This window comes from Cheilinus undulatus, linkage group 20, assembly GCF_018320785.1.
Source record: "Cheilinus undulatus linkage group 20, ASM1832078v1, whole genome shotgun sequence".
Taxonomy (NCBI): domain Eukaryota; kingdom Metazoa; phylum Chordata; class Actinopteri; order Labriformes; family Labridae; genus Cheilinus; species Cheilinus undulatus.
Genome location: NC_054884.1, coordinates 33,304,848 through 33,326,908, shown reverse-complemented (window position 1 = coordinate 33,326,908; position 22,061 = coordinate 33,304,848). Strand labels below are relative to the sequence as shown.

General features: G+C 37.8%; 1 protein-coding gene across 1 annotated transcript in view; it reads right to left on the bottom strand.

Moving 5' to 3' along the window:
- dusp3a (dual specificity phosphatase 3a) overlaps positions 1 to 20,385 on the bottom strand; it is a 29,806-nt gene extending 9,421 nt beyond the window's left edge. Inside the window, exons 1-2 of the mRNA XM_041816367.1 lie at positions 20,092 to 20,385; positions 2,388 to 2,620 (exon numbers count right to left, since the gene is read on the bottom strand). Of these exons, the coding sequence (XP_041672301.1) occupies positions 2,388 to 2,620; positions 20,092 to 20,282 (424 nt within the window). The 5' untranslated portion in view covers positions 20,283 to 20,385. The remainder of the gene's footprint in view (positions 1 to 2,387; positions 2,621 to 20,091) is intronic.
- Between the last annotated feature and the right edge of the window lie 1,676 nt (positions 20,386 to 22,061).

Sequence of the window (22,061 nt, the reverse complement as noted above, 5' to 3'; positions counted from 1 at the left end):
TGTGGCAGATTTAGCTTGAGTCTGTCACAGTCAACACCATTGTCTCCTGTCTTTTCCACTTTAAGATCCACAGGAAGGAAGCAAACAGAGGCTGAATCATAAAACACCTTAATGCTTGTATCTTCTGTCAGGCGGACAACAAAAGAGGCTTTTTTCATGTTCCACCTGTGGAAACAAATGACTTTAAAGCTCGAGCTTCTGAAGGGAGAGAGGCACTTTGATCTGCTCTACCTTTGAGGGATTTTCTTCAAACAAATCCTCGGCTCTCTTTTGGTTTCAGGACATTTGCATTTACGAAGAAAAAGTCACATCAAGAAATTCTACAAAGTGTGACAACCTGTTGTTTTCTATGTAATTCTGAACACAATCAGAACAGCTAGATCTTCAATTTGTTTACATCTAGTAAAACTGCACTACTTTATGCTGACCCTAAGTTATGAATGATTATAAACCTATTTATAGATAAAATGTTTGCACTAGAGGTTTGACGAGATCTCATGAGACTGAAACAGCTCAAGATTTCTTGTTGAGGTGAAAAATGTGTCGTAAGATCAGAAGGCTGCTGAAAGCTAGAGCAGCAGCTCCAATGAAGCAGTCCAATTGAACTGGAAACTGCCCCTGACACTTTTGTGTGGCAGCTGGTAAAGTAACATAGCACAGCTGATCCTTCGTGACTTGTTTTATTAACACTGCTAGTTTACACATATTTATTTAAGAAATAGTCCCGGAGAATGACAAAGCACCAAAAAACAAATAAAGTAAATGTTTTCTGACACATTGGCACATTCATTGACATACATTCCTATGCATTATTGCTACAGTCATTTCTGTTTGGCTCTACTTTCAATACCTTGATCTCTGGCTGCAACATGAATTACTCTGTTATGCTCACCAGCTGTAGTAGGTGGCAACCAATAGATAAAATAGCTGAAAAACCAAGAAACGAACCAAAGGATGCTCAGATATTTAGTGGATAATGCAGAGGGGCTGGGTGTGAGTGGTCAGAGGATGAAATCATTGAACGTAATCATCCTCGCTACTTGGCACAAGAATGTTGAGTTAGTTGAACTAATAACTTAAATCTATAGGCCCAAAATGTTGGTTAAATGTCGCGTCCAAGCTGTGATGCAGCCACCTACCACAAGATGGGGCTGTAGCGTCAATCAGTGGGCCTGCTTTAACCTGTGTCTGGTTAAACTGGAACAAAACCACTTGAACCAAGCAAGGTGTGTCTGCAATTAGCACAGGAATGTGGGTTATAAGACTGGCCAGAGGCAGGTGGCGCTATCTCTACTAACTGTGGATATGGAATTGTTTATTCAAAGTGTGATGCACATTCAGCAGCACTGAAAATAACCATCAATATGTTTCCCTATTGAAGAATGTCTTTAAACAGTTCAAACAGCACTCAAGGGAGGTGCTGGTAGTCGAGTTCAGGTTCTCATTCATCCAGGTCAAGGAGTCAACTGGACTCGATTGAGGTCCCTGAAGACATTTCGCCTACAGAGGCTACAATTCGGGCCCTGGCCCTGGTCACTTTAGAACTGAAGAAGCCTTTTGGAGGAGGAGTATCTTCAAGGACCTTAATCAAGTCTAGTTGACCCCTTATACCCAGATATGGATGGCAGCCTAGTCGTATGTGTGTGTGTCCCATGAACAGAAGCTACTGTTCTTCATCAGATGACCTGGGTTCAAATCTGGTCTGTGGTTCCTCTCTCAGTTAAGTTTCCTACCCTATCGACCATCCTATCTGCAACCTTGATTAAGGCATAGAAGCCCACCCCAAAAAAAAAAAATAATAATGATAATTAAAAAATTGAAATAAAGGGCTTGTCTCCACACACACACTGCAGCTATCTTCTGTATCTAACATTTTTTGTTGCTCAGCATCCTAAACACAAAAGAATCAGCTGTTTTATTGCTGCACTCAGTTGAAAATAGTCTAACTTTTGGGAGGCTGACAATGTTATGTCTTGACCAATCAAAATCAAGAGGGGGCAGGACTTATGATATCAACTTCGCCCACAATAAAGTTGACAAATTTCTCTTTTCAGGGGAGTAATCTTGAAAACTAAATCCAATACCGGGAAAAAATTTGGTTTGCTCGGCACACAAAACAACTTCAAACAGACTTAATTTTAGCAACTGGGGGGTCAAGAAGTGTCTCGAACCAAATTTTATAACCTGAAAACAGCAAGAGCTGGCGAGAAACACTCAGAGGTTATCAGCGTAAAAAAAAAAACATCTAAGGAGGCTGCAAGCAATATGCTTTGATAGTGTTTATCAACGTAAAACAACTCAATTTTCACTTTGAAAAAAGGCAAGAAAGAACAAGGATGAGCTTTAATTCTCCACATAGCACCAAAATAAACAGAATAAAAACTTACCTTTGCCGTTATTATGTGCTAGGGCTTTGTCGATAAAATCAGCCCCCTCCTCAAAGAAGGCACTGAGGTTGAACTGCTCCGTGTCATTGGCCTGGATGCCGTGGTACGTGATTCCCGTGCCGGCGTAGAACTCCACGCTTGTGTTGACGTGCATGAAGGAGGTTCCCTCCGCCACGTTAAGCACATGCGTCACTCCCAGTTTCTGTAGGCGCATTGCATTCTGGGCCACGAACCTGGGAAGACAGGATGAGATTCAGCGTCAGAGTGGAGAATGTTTTCTGAAAGTTCCTGCCGTCTGTTACAGGGACATTTAAACACTTCATACACTCCTAAAAGCTTCCAGAGAGCCCCTGAGGAAGGTGGAATAAAACTTTTCTGTTCCCTCGCTGTTCTAAAAAATGATGAATGAACAGCAGCAGAACAAGACATCCAAGATAAATAACAGCTCTAATAATACCCCTCGACATTTACTGCAAGGAACTGCGTCAGCACAGTTTATTTTAAGTCATATTATGACAATGTAGGCTGCACCTTTCTTACAACTCTGCATTTGTTTTAGTGAATGCTGAAGCAGAATCCCAGCTCCTCATATGGCTATAAAACATCTGCAACAAAGTAATTCAGCATGTCGTTGCTTTAAAGTAGAACTACTGTAGTTGTTTCCAACACTGGGGAGTATGGAAAACCCATGGTAGGTCTACTATCATAGTTTTAATTTCAAATGTTGGTATTGTTTTTGTCTGTTTCCTGGGGTTCAAATGATATGGATACCTATTTTGATACAACACCAACACAAATAGATCTCTTACACATACGATATTGAGTCATTTCTTGCAAAAATACAAAATTCAGAGATTTCCAAAAAACTCTAGTGCAGAAAAAACTGCACAAAAACACTGGTAACGAAACACTGCTAACATGTCTGTAATTTCCACACTAGGTATCAATATTGTTGCTTATTGTTCGCATACAGAAGGTTGAAGTTCTGCTATCATGACAACACTCCATGTTGCATAAATCATTAAGACAGTAGAAGCATTCGCTGTATTGAACCCCAGAGCTCCATTTTTCCATAATAAGTGCCCTCTCTGTCATGGCAGTTTAAGAGGAGAACACATCATACATGCTCTATTGCTACAAGCTGCACAGAAACAAGCGGGGTGAGGAGTGAGGCAGCAGTGAGAAAAGAGAAAGTAAAACGTCTAAAGAGCTTCATCTTGATCTCTTTATTCCCAGCCAGCTGCACTCCAGCAGCTTCCCCTCCATCTTCATCTACTTCACCTGCAGGAAACAATAAATCTGCTCCCTCCTGCTCTACTGTACTTTGTTTGTTAGAACTACAATACCACATATTAGGCCTTTATTCAGAGCAAACAAACCTGAACAAAAGCACACAGAGCTCTGGCTGCTCCCATCTGGCGCCACGCCTGAGTCAAGCGTTACGATCCAACCTGGCCAGAGGCTTTGATTATCGATTGTAGATAAACGCCTCTTTTGTGTTTGTTATATTAAACTTTTATGGAACATTTAGTGGCACTAATTAGCTCGACAGAATTTATGTTTCAACAACAAATACTGCACCAAATTACAGCTAACAGACACAGGCAGAAGTGGGTTTAAAAAGCTTAAAGTGTCTTTTCTATAAAGAAGATGACATCTTCAGTAAATAAGACAAAATACCCAAACAGAGCTGAAATTTTCTCCTTTTTGTAGTCTGACGTGATTGATGTTTTATGAGTCACATTTATGCCTAAAAATATCACTTGTCTCTTGAATCAAACTGCAGTTTGACCAAAACTGACACAAAAAACCCTATTAAAGCTTAAGTGTACTTTTTGGAGGGTTGATATTATATTTATAAGTTTTAATCTTTGAAAAGAAGGTGGCTGTCAGATGACATAAACACCACAGTTTACCAAGGCAAAAATAGAAGTTTGTGGACAGGCTAGGGGCACATATTTTTGTTAGAAAAGCCTGATAAAGTGATTTTTGCATAATATGTCCCCTTTCATGCAACAGCCAATAAAACTATTCTTTGTCATGCTTTTACATGTTACTCTTAGAGTATTCCAACTGTGATACAAAAGTCTATTTTACAAAGGAGTCCTGGCCAAGCCAGCATTAAGAAACACTGAGAAATATGCAGGAGTGCATGTACAAAAGATCTGGGGCTTAATACGACAGCCAGTAAAACTGTTCTTTGTCATGCTTATATGTGTTATTCTTACTGTCTAAAGCTGAGACTACTCAACTCTCCATTAAAAAACCTTCATAAATAAAAATCTGCTTTTAGCTTGAAAGAAAATGAGGAACTTCTGGAACTTCAGTGATAGCTCCAACGACAAAGAAAATAATGTGATATGAATGAAAAGTAAAGAAAAAAATTAAAGTGGCAAAGTGTAGATCAGGGTTGGCCACTTGGTTGGTGGATTCAGAAATCTACCAGCCACTCTCAGATTTTAACAGCCACTTTATTTTAAAAGGCAGCAAAATGAGATGAAGTATAATGTGAAAATCAACAATTACAGTATCAAGTATTATAGTATACAGTGTTTCCCATACATTCATTTATTTGTGGCGAACCGCCACAAATAAATTAGGCCCGCCACAAATAGACTGTGGCGCTACCTGTTCGCCCTCGCTCTGTGAATGTAGCATGTCGTTAAAATGACTTTATCACGAATACTCGAATATAAATCATGTGGAAGTTTTGAGCCGCCCGGGTGCATTTCTCGCTGGAGTTTCACTTCTCCCATTGTCCCTGAATGCATCTCTCACAGCAGAGAGCTGTCTTTTTCTCCTCCGCCCATCCAGAAAACTCCTGCACATTTGGCAGGGTTTTTTTTAATATAGCGGCGAGAGAAGCAAGGGAGAAGAAGGTAAACAGAGCAGTGTGGCGAGTTAGCGGCTAGTAAGATGCCTTTTAAGACGGACAACGAGAAACAACGCTGGATTTGCAGCGTTGAACACTCTGAGATAACGGCGGCAGTATCACAACACGCTGCTAAAGACATGAGTCCAGTGTTGTTGAAAAGCCATGATTTAAAAAAAAATCTCACTTCACCTAGAATATGAGATTTGCCTGGGTGCGAACATTTTACTAAAAACTCGCTGCCAGAGTCATACAGGTCAGAGAGAAGTGACAACAATGAGTTAAAATGTTCCCGCCTCCAGACAAGTTTTTCCCCCATGACCACACAGGTGAGTTTCTTGAATAAGGTCTAAAGACTTCGTAATGTAATAGAAACTGGTCCAGCGTTCATCAGCACAGATAACAGACTAACGTAATCACAGCTGTGCCTGAATTTTAGGCCATATTATTCTTCATATCTTTTTAGGAAGCCCCATAAAAAAAAATGCCTTGAGAAAGGATGCAAACTCTGCAGGAACAAAATTTTACACAATTGTTACTCCTTTTGAGTTAAGTCCTCTACCTAAGTTTTATATTTCATATTTAAATCCAAATCAAACTCCATGTTTTCATTTCTATTTTTTTTTCACACACCCCCCCCTCCCCGCAACCCACCACCACAAGTAGATTCCAGTTCTGTGGGAAACACTGCCATAGTGTTTAAGGTCTTGTTTCTCAATCAGGATGGGTAATCTAAGTGGGAGTTAGTGCACCAATGATCCAATTAGTTCATTTTAAACCCTGTTTGACCTATGCCAACATTGTGTGCATGACTTACTGGGGCACTGCAGGTGGCATTTTCCTGCATTATAAGTGTCAGACTCAAAAGCATTAAATATTTTGAACCCAATTTCTGCAATCTGACTCCAGGATACATTCCATGTTTAACTATCTTGGACTTAAAACAAGCAAAACATCAGTTTGAATATATATATACCTCACAAGAAGCTTTGCCTTGCTGCAGTAAAATCTTGAACTAAGATGTCTATATGAACTCATCAGGAGAGTTATATTAGAAGGTAATTAGGAATTTCTGGCTAGAAATGTAACAAATATTTTTGGTTTTGCAGAGTAATTTTGATCAGTTTAGCTGCATTTGTTTTGAGTCATTTTTCCTAGTAGCAACTCTGTTAACACAATACTTAGTTGCTTCATGTTTTAAGGCATTTTGTTTGCATTGATTAAATGCAGCTTTCCATTTGTGCATCAGAACAATGATATTTTAACGTTTCTGTGGCTTCTTTGGCAGTAGATATTTTTTACTTGTTTCTAAGATAAATTTTCTCGCCCTCATGTGATGTTTTACTATCTTATGGATCATTTTCTTATTTTGAGAGCTCACTTTTTGCCGTTGCTTCGCTGTTACACGAGGCCAGCAATCATAAATCTTCACATAAAATGTTGGGTCTGACAGCGCTGCGTGCTCAGAGTCAATACGAGGCTGGTGAGGCGAAGGCTAGGTGACCCTGGGCAGCTCCCATGAGGGGGGGTGACTGCAAAGCCCCCCTTCTGCAGAACTAATAAAAAAATCCAGCCTGTCACCATTTTGCTTTACGGTGTTTGGAGGAGGGATGAAGCCGGCCATCTGCTTGTTTGTCAGGGTGGTGGCTCCGTCAGACGTGAAAAATAAATCACATTATTCCCCCTTTTATTCAGAGTTAGAGATTTATATTTAAACATAAGCTTGTGGGTATAAATGATTGAGTAGATGCTTACGGTAAATGCTTACCTGCACAGTATGAGCACTTACAATGCAACTTTACTAAAGTACCAAAGCAGCATTGTTCACATTTACTGTACTTTTTCTACACGACCCAATGCAGAGAGAGGCACAGCGGGTTGAATCGAGTTCACCATCGATGGCTCTCTTCCTATTTACCTGCCCGGTCCTGGCCTCCTTACCCAGGGATCTGCAGTCCCACAGCATCCATTATTAAAGAGCGGCTTCACAAAGAGCCAAAGTGTTCCTCAAAGCAAACGGCCACACCTTAAGTGTGTCCCTGAGCAGCACACGGCGGTTTCATAGTGCTGACGACGGCCGATCTGAGAACAGCGTAAGAGGTTGTAAAGCACAATCATAATCCATTTAAGGGGAGGGAACATTTTACTGATGGCTTCATCAGAGTGCAGGAGGTTACCGACATCACCAGCAGATGGACATTTTCAAAACTACGGTGTTTTACTTCACTCTTTTTAACCCACCTACAGCTCCCAGAATACTTTATAAATTACAAAAAGTATCCTGCTCAGTAAGAATAATTCTAACTTTCCACCAACTACTGCATTAGTCTGAAATATACCGTTGTGTGGAGCAATAAATGACTATTCAGTGACTTCCAGGTTTAAAATTTTATTCCCTTCCTGCCTTTATTAGCTAAGATTTGACCATTTAACTTGTGAGTCTAAAGCTGCAACACAGCCCATATTTTATGTCAGAGCTTTGTAATTTTGCTTATTAGCTACATCATAATGCAGAAATAGAGTCGAAGGCAAACTTCTCACCAGAAAAAGCCTGAAAATGATTGCAAACTGTAATCCATGAGTACAGTCTGCTTGCCTCTTCTCCACTCTCTGCTCCAGTGATGACTGGCAGTAATCTGCTTAGCCACTTTCTAACCCACTGCTCACATATAATGTTGGTACCAGTAAAGCAGCCAGCTCTGCTGCTGTCTGGATTCTCAAAGACTAGAGCACACCTGTACTTTCTTTGTTTAGTGATGGTTATATATGACAAAGGAAGGCATTAAAACACAATGGATCAATCAGAAAACTCACATATGATCATACAAGAGTGTCTGGCCCAGAACTGAATTAAAGATTAAGAAATAAAGTAGGGTACAGATTTTTGAAGAGGGTGGAATGAATGCAGAGAAGCTTCACAAGGAGTCTCTATGACTGCTAGTAAAAAAATGCAAAAGTATAGGTACTAGGGCTGGGCAATTAATCACAAATTGGATTAAATCGCAATATGATCTGCTGCAATTTACAAATTGCAGAAGTTGCAATATTTCTTAAACTTCAAATATGTCAAAATAGCAGTTTACTACATTCTTTTTTGCAGCAGCAGCTATATAAGCTTCACCTCCTCCACCCCAGCCGCCTCCTTTATAGCTTAAAGCTGGTTGCATACTCGTATTTAGAGTCATGCTACTATGAATTAATTGCTTTTGAATTTTTTTTTTTACAATACACATTGCCATAATTGTTTCTATCCAAAAAGGGTTTCTGGCCATGTGCTCCCTGGAAAGTCAAAGCATGCTGCTCGACTAACCCAGGGAGTATCTTTAGAGCAGAGACTTCTCTGCCAAGTAAATCTGAAGGCTTTATCCATTTTGCAATGAAAGTGTAAAATATATGATGAATGTTCTTGACTGGATATCTTACACTAATGTCTGTTTTAAGAATTAATCCATAGGTCTAATTCATTGGTAATTTGGACACTTTAAATCAGTGGTTTTGCTTTTATTGACAGCAATGTTTTTTATTTTTCATAAGAGGCCTCAGGGGGCTTTTGCTCATCTAAGACAGATGAAATGATTGGGAACTGCTGTGATATGGCATGGTATGAGTTGATAAAATACGATACTTTGAATACAAGACATCCACAGAAAATTGATGTGATGCAATTTGATATTCAGCAGAGGAATGATTCAGTACAGTACAAAACGATATGATGTACAGGTTACAATAAAATATAAAAGGATATGATGCCATGCATTAAAGTCATTATTAAGGCTGAGCAATTGATTGAAATTTGGATTAAATCACAATATGTCCAATCCCAATTTTAAAATCTCAGAAGTTGCAATATTTCTATGACCTGATACAAAAGCATTCAATACAATACGATAAGATACAAAACACAAGAATAAGATACGATAGTACATAATAGGACACAAATCAATGTGATACGATCAGTTCTACAGAATACGATACAGTGGGATACAATAAAATAGGATACTATAGGATAAGATATGATGGGACAGGATAGGATACCTCACCATACCATACAATAAGATAAAATAGGATAGGATACGGCACAACAAGATACAATACGGTACAATATGATACTACAGGACAGGATAGGATAGAATAGGAAAGGGTACAATATGATACATTTCCATAGAATAGGATAGAATACTGTAGGATACGTTACAGTACGATATGATACAATACGATAGGATACGATACATTACAATAGGATAGGATACTATAGGACATGGTACAATATGATAGGATAGGATAAGACAGAACACGATACAATACAAATCAAAGTGATAGGATAGGACACCATACGATATGATACGGTACAATACGATACTATTGGATGGGATAGGATAGGACACAATTATATAGGATACATACAGTACAATAAGATATGATACAACAGGGTAGGAGAGGATACGATATGAGAGGATAAGATAGGGTACTTTATGGTACGATACAGTATGAATAAATGCAATAAGGATACTTCTGGATGCGTTACGATTCTATAGGACAGGATTGGATACAATATAATATGAAGTATAATGCGTTAGAATGCGTTCAACATTACTCTTCCAGGTAAAACTTCAGTCTGAGCTCAGGGTGGGCACTGCAGGGCAGTTTAAGGTACTATATGACATGATTTGATATAGAACGATATTCTAGGCCTCAATAACCACAATATCAAAGGACAGAGAGTATTTGATAATCAAAACACAATATCTGATTAACCAAAGATTATAAAATGTCACTGAAAAGGTAAAGCTCAGGAATGGTGTGTTTTTCATTGAAAAAAAGCACAAGTAGTTAAACGTTTACACTGACTTGCTCAATCTAATTCATCAGACAGAGAGTGGTGCAGTCCTTCTCCATCATGTTTTCACAGAGGAATAATCCTATTTATAATCTTTACTGAGCTGAAAACGTTGTTTTAAACTATAGATCGAGGCCTAAATTGGGTCATGAGCCCAGTTCCCTGAGGGCTGCCACTCTGAGACATGTTAATGAATTTTTTCAAGGACAGAGCTATCTATTTCTCTCTGAGTCTTCAGTGATCTAAAGACTGTGTTGACTGCACCACGTTGTGTAAATCTGGAGACACAGTTTAAGTGGAAACAGGGAACAACTAATAGGAAACATCAGCAGAAAAGCTTGGTGGGTCCCAGTGGTGGAAACCGTGGACAAGGTGCAGGCTTTCATCAACAATCGATAGCACCTCGCCCTGCATGAGCCATTTGTACTATCACATTACACTACACTGCCTTTTCAACTCGTTTGTACACTCTGTGATACACTATGGTCAAACACTTTTACCAATTATCTCACCACAAATGCTGAAGCTCTCACTGGACATCCCCTCCTCATCAGAAATCAAAATATCCTCTAAAATGAAATAAAAACAGAGTTCCTCTTTCTAGTCTGCAGTCGACTGTCTGATCAGCTTTAGAAGAACAAAACTGCCTGCCCTTTATTTGGAGACTTGGCCGGGCGGATTGGCATATTCACATTGATTCTGTTGTAGCACTGAGGTACAGTAATGTGCTTGTTTTCTGTCCTGCTCTCCCTCCTCCTCCTCCTCCTCCTCCTCCTCTTCCCTCTTGGCAGTGACTGGAGCCAAATGATGGACGGCACAGAGACACAACCCTGAATCTGTTCCCTACCATGAATCCATAAAAGTGAGATTAAGAGCTGCTCTGTAAAAGCTTATATTACATTACAGCAAAGCATTAAAAATCCTGTTGTTTCTCTTTTTTTTACAGTGTCCCAACAAACTTGACATTTGAAACCCCAGAATGATTTCTGATATTTTTGCAGTCCAGAATTGTTTCTAATTTAATTTCTAAAAACCTGAGAAATAGCTTTGCCACTTTGCCAGGCGACAGAATCCAATTTGCTCTTTATTTCTGATCTCATAAGTGGCTCATCTACTTAATTTCTGGCCGACTTCCCAACATGATGCCTAAAATGTCCATTGTTCAACTGCAATTTTCTGATAAAGCTTGGAAAAAAGACATTACTGCGACCTGTGGGTATCCACAGCTCTGATGAGTCAACAGCTTTACTATACAAAACACAAACAACCTGAAACTAGCTTCAAGGGGTCCTTTATACCTTTAATATTCTTTTTCTTTTAAGATAATCACTGTTTTAACAAATACTAAAGCACTTAGAGATGAAGCAGCCAAACCCTTCACACAGTCACGAAACTCATTTATCATGATCATTAACCTCTTTAGTCCTAGCTACCCGCAGACTGCTTGAATTCTGAGTCTGACGTCCCGGGCCGTCCATCACTGCATTAGGAACTGGGGTATTTAATCGTAAGGAGACACTATTCCTGATTAAAAGAGCAATTCAGAGATTAAAAAATGTGAAAGTCATCTGTTGCACCTCAAAGGGGCAGAGTGATTACGAGTGATTATGAGATTCTACTACAAAAGATGGGAGGATGGTATGAAGAATGACCTCAGGTAACATACGCTGGCATCTAAAGCTAACTTTATAAGCTCTGTATCAGCTGATCTCACACAAGCCCTCATCAGCTGACGGCCAGCTGATTAACCTTGAGCATGCCATTGGCTAACTGCACTCAGGCTGCCTTATTTAAACTGCTCTAACTAGCCTGGCTCTATCTGCTGCTCCTTCTGCAACCCTCCTCCACCCCAGCTCCTCCTTCATTCTGCTTCTGTCTTATCAGTGCTCTTCTGTTGTTGCTGATGCCTGCTCTGCTCTGGGTTCTTTGCTGCTTTTTAAATTGTAGAATGTGTAGTCTCTTGAGGAAGTAACAAGTGAATTTCATCGGTTAATATTTTATTATCTGAATAATAAAATTAAACAAAATATATCGGTACAGAAAACTACTTTTATATACCATAGCTGGCCATCGGGAGAAATGGTATTTCCCTGTCCTCCTGAGACCTGAGCTTTTGTCTGGGAAGCATTTTTAGTTTCTTGCACTTATTTAGGACAGGTAGGGTCTGCTAAGTCTAAACATCAGTCCTTTATAAGGAATTTTCCTTTCCAAAATCGAAAGAAATTCCCCATGATTTCAAAGAAAGTGCCTAAAATTGCTGTGAAAGTTTTTAAACATATTTATAAAGTATTCTATGAAAATATAGACCAAAATTTCTCTAAAAGTCCTCAAATCTTTCAAGGAAACTTCATCATAAATCCTAAACATTCCAAGAAAAATGTCCCTGAAAATGCCATGCAAATTCCTGGAAAAATTCAAGCAAATTCCCCCTTACAATTTCTTACTAAATTCTAAAAAAATTACAAATGACAGAAACACCCAAACAAATTATCTGAAATTTCTATTAAATTTCTGAAAGTGTCAAAGGACAATCCCAATCCCAATCCCGTTTACAGAAATTATAATTTCATTTTTTTATGAATTATAGAAATTTACAAAAACAACTCCCAAATTCCCATTAAAATACCCCCAAAACTCAAAGCAATTTTCCTAAATCTTCTAATGAAACTCTCCAAAATATTCAAACATGTCCACTGAATTTCCATCAAAATACTAAATGATTTCTAAGCAAATTCCCCCAGATGTCCACACAGAAATTATTCCAAAATTCTGAGCAATAAGTTAATCTTTGGTGGAATTATCTATAAAAATCCAGAAGTTATTACTTTGTTGTAGAAGAGCCAATGTAATGTCCTCATATGTGCACACAGGGTCTTAGAAGGCTACACCTACTGTCTTCACACATCATCATAAATACAGTAGAGCCCATGGAATGAGGCGGAGATATGAGGAAAAAGGATTAATGGGGCGGGAGCTAAGACCATGTTAAAATGGCATCTAACAAGAAGAAGATGGAGCTGTGTATGTATATACTGTATGATATTTTATAATGGTATGATATAATGTATGGTATTGTTAATATATTTATCTTAAATTAGGGATGCACAATATTATTGGCATGATATCTTATTGATAGATATTTTAATATATAAAGTGTTTTAAGGACAGAGATGTGTTAATTTGTTCATCCTCAAAATTAAAATTGTGTTTAAGATCTGAAGTTTTAGGTCTGAACTACATTTACATATTGACATTGGTATTGACTGAAATTTCTTTGTAAATATTGGCATATTGGATATCGGCAAAATCCAATATCATGCATCCCTAATTTCAGTTGTACTCATGGACTTGGTACCCTCCATGCATCATCATTCCCACATATGGAGACCTGTGGACACTGGTCGCCACAGGGCTGGTTATTTTTGTTTTTTCTTTTTTTTTTAACTGTCTTCTATGATGTGTATTCCTACTTAGACAACAGATAAACAGAAAAATGACAGTATGTATTAACTGTTTATTTGTTATGTAGGAACATTAGAAATCTCATATTAAATCTGAACAACACCTGGAATAGCAGGAACCAGCTTTACTGGAATACAGAGCCGTAAATTCATGAAGAGTCGGCATGTTCATTACAAAGCCGATTGCATCAAGGCGACCAATAACCACGGATTTATGACATGGCCTCTGCCATGTTTAATACACGTGTAGTGCATGCATGCTGGGTTTGCTTTTAGGGCTCAGCAGCTACAAAAAACTACAGTTTCAATACTTTGATACTTCTTGACAGCAAACATTTAAAAGCAATCTTTATTGTGGTGATTGATAGCAGTAAAAAGAACCAAAGCTTTAAAAAAAAAAGCCAAACAAGAGAAAGAGAGCTGCCTAAACTGCCTGTGCCGCTTTCCCACATGTCTCTCACCAGCTCTCTCATCCCTGTTTCTGAGTCTATCCACTGTAATAAAGGCATTTTTTAAAAATATAGTTGTGCAATTATACAGTGTGCAATGTTTCGCCTGCACGTTTTAACCATTAAAAAACAGAAATGACCAGATATCAGGTCCCAAGAAGTTTTACCATTGCTGCCTGGGTTAAAAAAAAAGGTGCAATTAGCTTTTAACAGTGTCATCTCTGTGTGTTTCTAGTATTATGACAACCCTAATAATGGTATTAGTGCTGGCATTAAAATAAATAATATATTTTGTTTGTTGGCAAAGCTGACACTTAGCTAAGCTACGTTAGGTTCATGTTGTTGGCACCTGCAGGGGGAGCTGAGGATTTATAAGGCACTTCAGAGTTCACATGAAAGTCACATCCTCTGGATTTTAATGGAAAAAACAGACCTTGACATGCTAATTGGTCCGTCACAGGCAATTGAGAACAACAGGGAAGGTCTCATTTTTCAGCACAATCTATTCACACATTTGGATACACAGCTACATGTTACTGATTAGTTTCCTGTCTGTTAGCTTATTGACTGAACGGCTAATTGTTTCCCGTCTAAATTAAAACAAATCACCTCTCTTGTGCTGTGAAGCTCCTGGTGGTTCTGCAATTTTGGTTTCTTGAGATTAACAAAGTGGAGATTTATCTAACTCAACTTTCCTGTGATAACAAGTAAATTAAGATTGTTGTCTCTAATATGGACTTATTTATTATCTCGTGTGAGAAATTAATTCATCATCGAAAACCAGCGCATTGTCCTGACAGAGCAAACTGGTCAGGTTAGGATAATAGATGAATTAATTAAAGAACAACCATAACTTTTTTTATTTATTCGCTTATTTATTTATTAGGGGAAAATAGGTTTTAAAAATGTTTGAATGCATGCCTCTTAGGGCTCCAGGAAAATCCCAATTAATCAATTTGTGGCTTGATCAATTAAAGTCACACAATTATGAAAAAAGCCCAGATTTGTTTCCCACATGTCTTGTTTTGTGCAGAGCCCAAAGACAATGTCAGCCTTGGTATCGGCTAGGAATAAAGAAAGCACACAATTTCACTTTTGGTGAAGTGAGAATGTTGAATTGTTTAATCAAAAAATTACCAAAAAGATTGATCAATATTCAGAACAGCTGATTGTAAAGTTTTGAAAGTTTTAACATCACCTGTTTGAAAATGCTACAATCTCTGTTTGTTTAGTGAGTTATCAAAAAGTACCAAAGCTTTAAAAAATACTGCATCTTTTTTGTAAGACAACTATGAAGAAGGGAATAAATCTACTGGAATGTTCAAGCTTTAGTACTGCACAAATGTGTTTACCAATGTTTATATGAACTCTACACAAAGGAAATGAGTTTACCTGCAAAATTGTTTGATTAAAAGCAAGAAATTCACAAATATCAGGAGCCTGGGCTTCTATTTCTGTTGCAATGGTATCAGATCACATATTGTTGTTTTTTTACCAGCCATATCAATGTTTTTAAAAATTCTGGTTACAATGATAAGCAGATAATCCACAAGAATACTTTGATGCAGACAAGATGGTCGACATACATACCAGAAGTCTCAACCGGAGGTCCGTACTCTAAGGTTAGGCTTAGGCATTAAAACCCGAGTGGTTAGGTTCAGGGTAAGGCAGTGAGGAAGGTGATGTATTTGAGATCCAGCACCAAGAGTTAGGCTTAGGTGCGAAAAAGACTGACAAACACTGACAGCTGAGTCCAACACAAAGAGGAAACTTCCGCTTGGGACTTCCGGCATGGATTGGATGTATAGCGACGCCCATGTCGGCCATCTTGACTGCAGTTGGCTCACTCTCAGATAATCTACTGCACGCGGGAGAGAATTCTGCAGTTTTGGCTTAACTACTGGAAGAACTGATCAAACATACGTTACTTTGCTTTTCTCTTTGAAGCTCGCTTTATTGTGACTTACTGCCATTTTTCCTTTACTATGTCTCTGATTCTGGCTCATGTGCATTGATTAAGATATGTTAACCTCTCTGCTTTGAGCATCTTCCCTCCCTCAACTACAAAATTCACGTGCTCCTCCTCCTCGCTCTTTGTTCTGCAGGAAAGACCCCTGTAGTTCGTTGTTTTTGTTCTGCCAGTCTGTGAATGAAGACGTTAAGCCCATTTTAAGGCACGGTAACTGTCACCTGCAGCAGCTCTGGACGTGATGAAGATGCAGCTAAACAGCAGGCGGTGACACTAATGATGGGGAGATTAATCGAGTTAAGATATGTTGTGTATGCCATTTACTCTGGAAATCTAGGTGTTTGATTTACCAGCTCTGAACTGAAACTAAACTCAATTATGTCTCTGGTATACTACTAGGGCGGGACTTCCTATTATTGCCTTAAACAATGAGGCAACTGAATGTGCTCAAACATATTAATACAGGCTTTTTGCTGATGGAACATCCATCTTTTAGTCAACATACTGATCGTTTTACAGAGAAACTGAGGGTGAAACTGAGTTTCTTCTACCAAAATAAAGGCATTTTTTTCTCTTGATGCAAGGAAGAAGCTAATTCAAGCATGTTCTTTACATGCTACATCATCTTCTCTAAAAATGTCGGACTCAGTCTACCATGCTGTAACGTTCATTCACATGGATTCATCATGTATGAGATTCCTCAAACTTCCTGTCTTTGGCTGAAGAGCTTCTAATGTTTTTGCACGGCCATCTTGGTCTGGGCTACAGGCTCATCTTCAGCTGAAGCACTGCATTAGTTTAGGAGATTTTAAAGCTAGAATTAGGGAACATTTGACCAGTGTATGCATATGTTTTTCTACTGAAAGATGCTGATTTGTTGATTGATGTAACCCTGTTGTTATGTCCTGTCTTTTGTGTGGAATTTATCATGCTGCAGTTATGAACAGGACTCCTTTGTAAAAGAGATTTCGTATTTCAATGGGAACACTCCTGGTTTAATAAAGGTTGAATGAAATTTTAAAAATATATATTAACATTTACTAGCTGAATGGAAACACACATAATACTTCTTAACATTTTGTATCTGTGCGGAAATTAAATTAAAAATAAAGAAAATTGAAAATCCAATCCACACTGGCTAAATGACGTTTAGATGGCACTTTTGTGCTGCACATTGCCAACAAAAACTACAGCTGAACAATTAATCTGATTGCAATTGCTTTATCAGGTTGTGCAATTAAGGCTGCAATTATTTTGTATCAAGTAGTAAGCCATGGAAATAAAGTGAACTTTAAATTAAATATGTCCAACTGCAATTTTAAAAAAATAAAAGGTGCAATCTTTTTTTTTTTTTACCTGAAATGTGTTTTAAAATACCAATTCAGTATAATTTTTGCAGCAAGATGTTATGCTCTACACCAGGCCTGAATGATTTGAAAAAATAATCTAATTGCGATGTTTTTCCTTGATATTGCTATTAAATGTAATGCAACTCTGCAAGAAAATCTTCATGGAATTTGTCAGAATTATTGGTGTGTATAAATAGTTTTCCTTTTTTAACCTATATTTGACTGGCAGTTTAAAAAGATATTTCTGTGAATTATTTACGATACCCAGGCAGCTAAGTAACACCGGTATCAGGAAAAACCCGAACAACACCCATCCCTACTTTAAGTCATACTTGGAAAAATAATTTTTCCTACAGTTGTCTTTAAATGTCAAATTTAATCATCAACCTTTATTTTTTCTGTATATTTTCAACAGATGTGCGCAAGAGAACATGTGAGATAAAAATCACTGGTTCTTGAGAAAAAGAAAAAACATTTTCCAAACTTGGCTTCTGACTTTTGTTTTACTACAAAAAACTGAAGTGCACATTTTTGTATGTTGATGAATCAACTAGCAGTTGTGTGAATATACTTCAACAATTTAACTATTTTTTGGTAAATCATTACTTGACTTTTTCAGCTCCGTCAGACTAGGGGTGGGAAATTCATCGCAAATTAGATTAAATCGCAATTTTGCCTCCTACAGTTTTCAAACCGCAGACAGAGCAATATTTTTTTTCCCTGAAATGTGTCAAAATACTGATTTTATACACATTTTTGAAGCAGAGATTTGCATGCTCTACACACTGTGCATATATACAACTGTCTTTTTCCAAAATAGTTAAGTAAAATCCTTCTTTTCCAGTTTGTGTATATGATTTTCTTAATCAAAATGAGAATAACAAAAAAATTATCATCCCATCATTATAGCAATCGATGTTAAATTTGCTCTATGAGCCAAAAAAAGTAAGAATTTTTTATTCAAATCTTTCATCCATAGTTTAATTTATTTAGTACTGCATTAGTCATAATATAGAATGATTTAGTGCTTATGTGTGTTGAATATCACACAAGATGAGGAACCTTAAAGTGATCGCATATTAAATCGTAATAAAACTAGGGCTGAAGAACTTTGAAAAAAATTTAATTACGATTATTTATCATGATTGCAAATTTGATATGAACTTGTTCTTTGTAGGGAATGATGATTTTATGTCTCTCATTTTTAATATGACAGACTTGCAAAAACAAGGAAAGTAGGATTTTTTAAAATTATTAGAGAAAAAACTGACAGTTTAATGTTTGCATGGTGTGCAGAGCATAGCATCTATGCCTATAAAAAGTAATAAACTGGTATTTTAAAACACATTTGAAGGCAAAGACGTAGCGACTACATTTGAAAATTGCAGTGGGACATATTGGGATTTATTGTAAATTTCAATTAATTGCCCAGCGCTAGTATTTGCTATGGATATTTAGTAAGTAAAATGCATTATTTTCACTTTTTTTCACAATCAAATTTTCAGATTTTTTAAAAACTTTATCTTTAATATTATTCATATTTATTGAGTGTAGCACAGGGGGAAAGGGACACTGATTACCTGGGTCCACAGTAGGGTGGGGCCCTTGGGAAGACTGCAATGAAAAGTTTGTGTTTATTTTTATTTTTCATTAGTAATTAGTGTCATTATTGAATCTAAAGCGACTAAATTAATCAGTCAACAGACTGAAATTTGTATCAGATAAAACAAAATAAAACACTGGGGGGGGCCCTGCTCCTCCCTTAAAAATGTCAAAATGGTACAGGCCAGCACTGCAAAATAGTGCAAGTAAATTTAATTTAACCATATTAAAAATACTGCTCATGAATGGGAAAATTGTTTTAAAAATACATAAAATGCGTAGATATTTTGACAAACGACAACAATTGCTGCTTGGCAGGCAGTCACAAAGGGGCCCAGAGTAATATTTTTTCTGGGGACCCAAAATCCCTGGCTACACCCCTGTTCATGTTGAACTAATCTTTTATTTTTTTTTTAAATCAGGTAAAATTGCATATGGATTATCTTGCATTTTGACAAATACGCTGAATAAAATGAAGATAGGATGATATTTTTCGTAAAATTAAAAAAAAAAACATCATCAGATAGAGTTGACAAAAGGGAAAGAAGGGATGTATTAAACTACCTGCAGATCAAGAAAAACAGTGACAGTAAAAGCTGGAACAAAGCTCCCTGCATGCTTTGTTAAATAGAGTGATTTTTTTAATTAGTGATTCTTGGATCCACACCCAAAGGCTATGACTGTGGCTCTTGCGAATGCATATTTAGGCTCTTTGGTTGATGTAAACAATCCTTTTACTGAGAATTAGGCCTGTGTTTATTTTCTTAAATCAGTTTATTCAACATTACATTAGAAAGAAGAGCATCATCCTACCGCTAAATAAACTGCCATACCCTACATCTCGGTTGAAAACGTGTCGATAAATCTTGCCCAGCCCTATACTACTATTGTTACATGTTACACAATATCCACCTGTCTGCCTAGAGAGGCACGTTGACGCCGCTGGTGATCGCTGCCTTGTCGAGCAATTTGTTGACAACAACAGGCTGTCGCTTTGATAGTGGAGACACCAAAATAACAAACCCCACAACCGTAGGTCTGTACGTGCTGCCCGACATGCGACACTGTTGTCATTGTCGTGTCTGGAGGAGGGAGCGTCTTCAACAAAAACAACCTGTCCTACCTGTCACCCGGAGCGTTATGGATGAACTGATCAATGACTCACGCGTTGCCGATGTATATTCTGGGGAACACCTCGTTGAAATGTTGAGTCGGTAAGCTGTAAAAGCCGCTGCCGTTGGACAGGAGCTCGTTGAGTTGTTGCACGGTAACCTCGCCGCCTGACGCCGGGACATCAGCCGGTGGTTGCTGCTGCTGCTGCTGCTGTTGTTTAGTCGGACTCAGGTGTTTCTTCATGGCTCTTCTTCTTCTCTAAACTTAATGTTAGATGATTACAGTCAGCATTAGTCTCGCGAGCCTCGTCCTTTTATTCAGCTGCATTTTTCCTTCGCACGTGAGTCGTGCGCGCGCTGTCTTCTCGTCCACAAGGTGTCTGATGATGATGATGAAGCGGGAGGGAGCTCTACAGTTTTTCCACATCCACGTCAAGTATGAGGCAGGATTGGAAGGAAGTTCCTGTCGAGACTTTCAAAATAAGATAGATAGCTAGACATAGGACATATGCCTGCTTACATAAAATAAACATAAAAATTACTAACAGTTCCAAAAATAGGTCTAAAGACTAAAAATTAAGTCATTAAATATGTTGGAGTATCATTGTTGCTTTGGTATTAATGTCTGAGTTGTTCTCCACCTCACTAGCAAATAAATGGCTATGCTAGCTAGTTGTAGCCTAGTGCGGGCAAGCTAGCCTCCATTTTGAAGAGAAACCATTTGAATTGTTAAAAATGTATTTCTTTTAAGACCGTATGTATTTTGCTCTATAACTTTTTGTTCCCTTGACATGTCTGTGTAGCTATTCACCTTGCTAGCTAGCAAATACATGCCCATGCTAGCTAGTTGTAACCTAGTTCAAGCAAGCTAGCTTTCTTTTTTGAGGAGGGGCAATTTCAACTGGCATATGAATGAAATACTTTTCCATTAAGAGCACATGTGCTCCGTCCCATTCTAAAATGACCCAGTGTCCTATTTAACAGAAAAATAAAATACATAAATGATAAAATGGGACATTCCCCAGTCAAGCTTGTCTGAGAGCTTTCCATCTTACTAGCTAGCGATTTGTAGCCTGGTAAGCTTGCTTCCTTTTTGATACAAGTAATATTGCTGGTGTATGAAATTGATTTTTTTCCACTGTCCTATCTCTACATTAAAGGCAGAAAGCCCCCAAATAAACCTTAAATATAAATAAACAAATAAAGACCATACAGGATTTTACAGCAATATAACTGGGCCTAGGAACCCTGTGGTACTCCACAGTAGATAAATGCAGAAAAATGGGACTTGGTTTGATTTTTTTTTTAAATGAAAGCCTTTCTAAATTATTTATGCAGCTGAGAAGTGTTATTGCATTATTAAAATCAAGTTATGTTAATTCAGTATGAGCTGGTGTCCATATTTTATGTCCATTCTGTCACATTTACTTGCTAAATCACTTGCAATTTGCATGGGACATTGTCATAAGGTGAAGGTAAAAAAAAAATATTAATAACCTGACTGGCCTTCAAAGAGCCCCTTTATCATACACAACACCTTTGAACTCAAGATGAACTTTAACCCAAGATAATGCCAATTATGAATGCTGCTGGTATTTGATTCTTGTGGCTAAATTAGGGCAAAATACCTGGCACTAAATTTCAAAAGTCTAGTTTATCATCTGAAAACAGAAGACATTGCATTAATATTAACTTTGAAAAATAAAGACTTACATTTAAGGACTAACAAGCTGTAAAGTAAAACTAATGGCTTTTAAACATCCTTTTGTTTATTGCCAGAGTTAATGAAACTAGATTATACTTGAGTCTCAACATTTTCTGTACACTAAGGGTAAATTCTGATTCATCACACCATATCCTGTCAGGTTTTCTTTATTTTAAAAAGCAGTTATTACAGGGCTTTTTTTTTTAAGACAAAGCACTCCAACTTCCTGTATGATTCTGTGTGTTTGTGGCCAACTTAACAGCGCCTCCTCTCGCCTCCACTATCTCCAGCAGACACACCCCACCGGCACTCAGACAC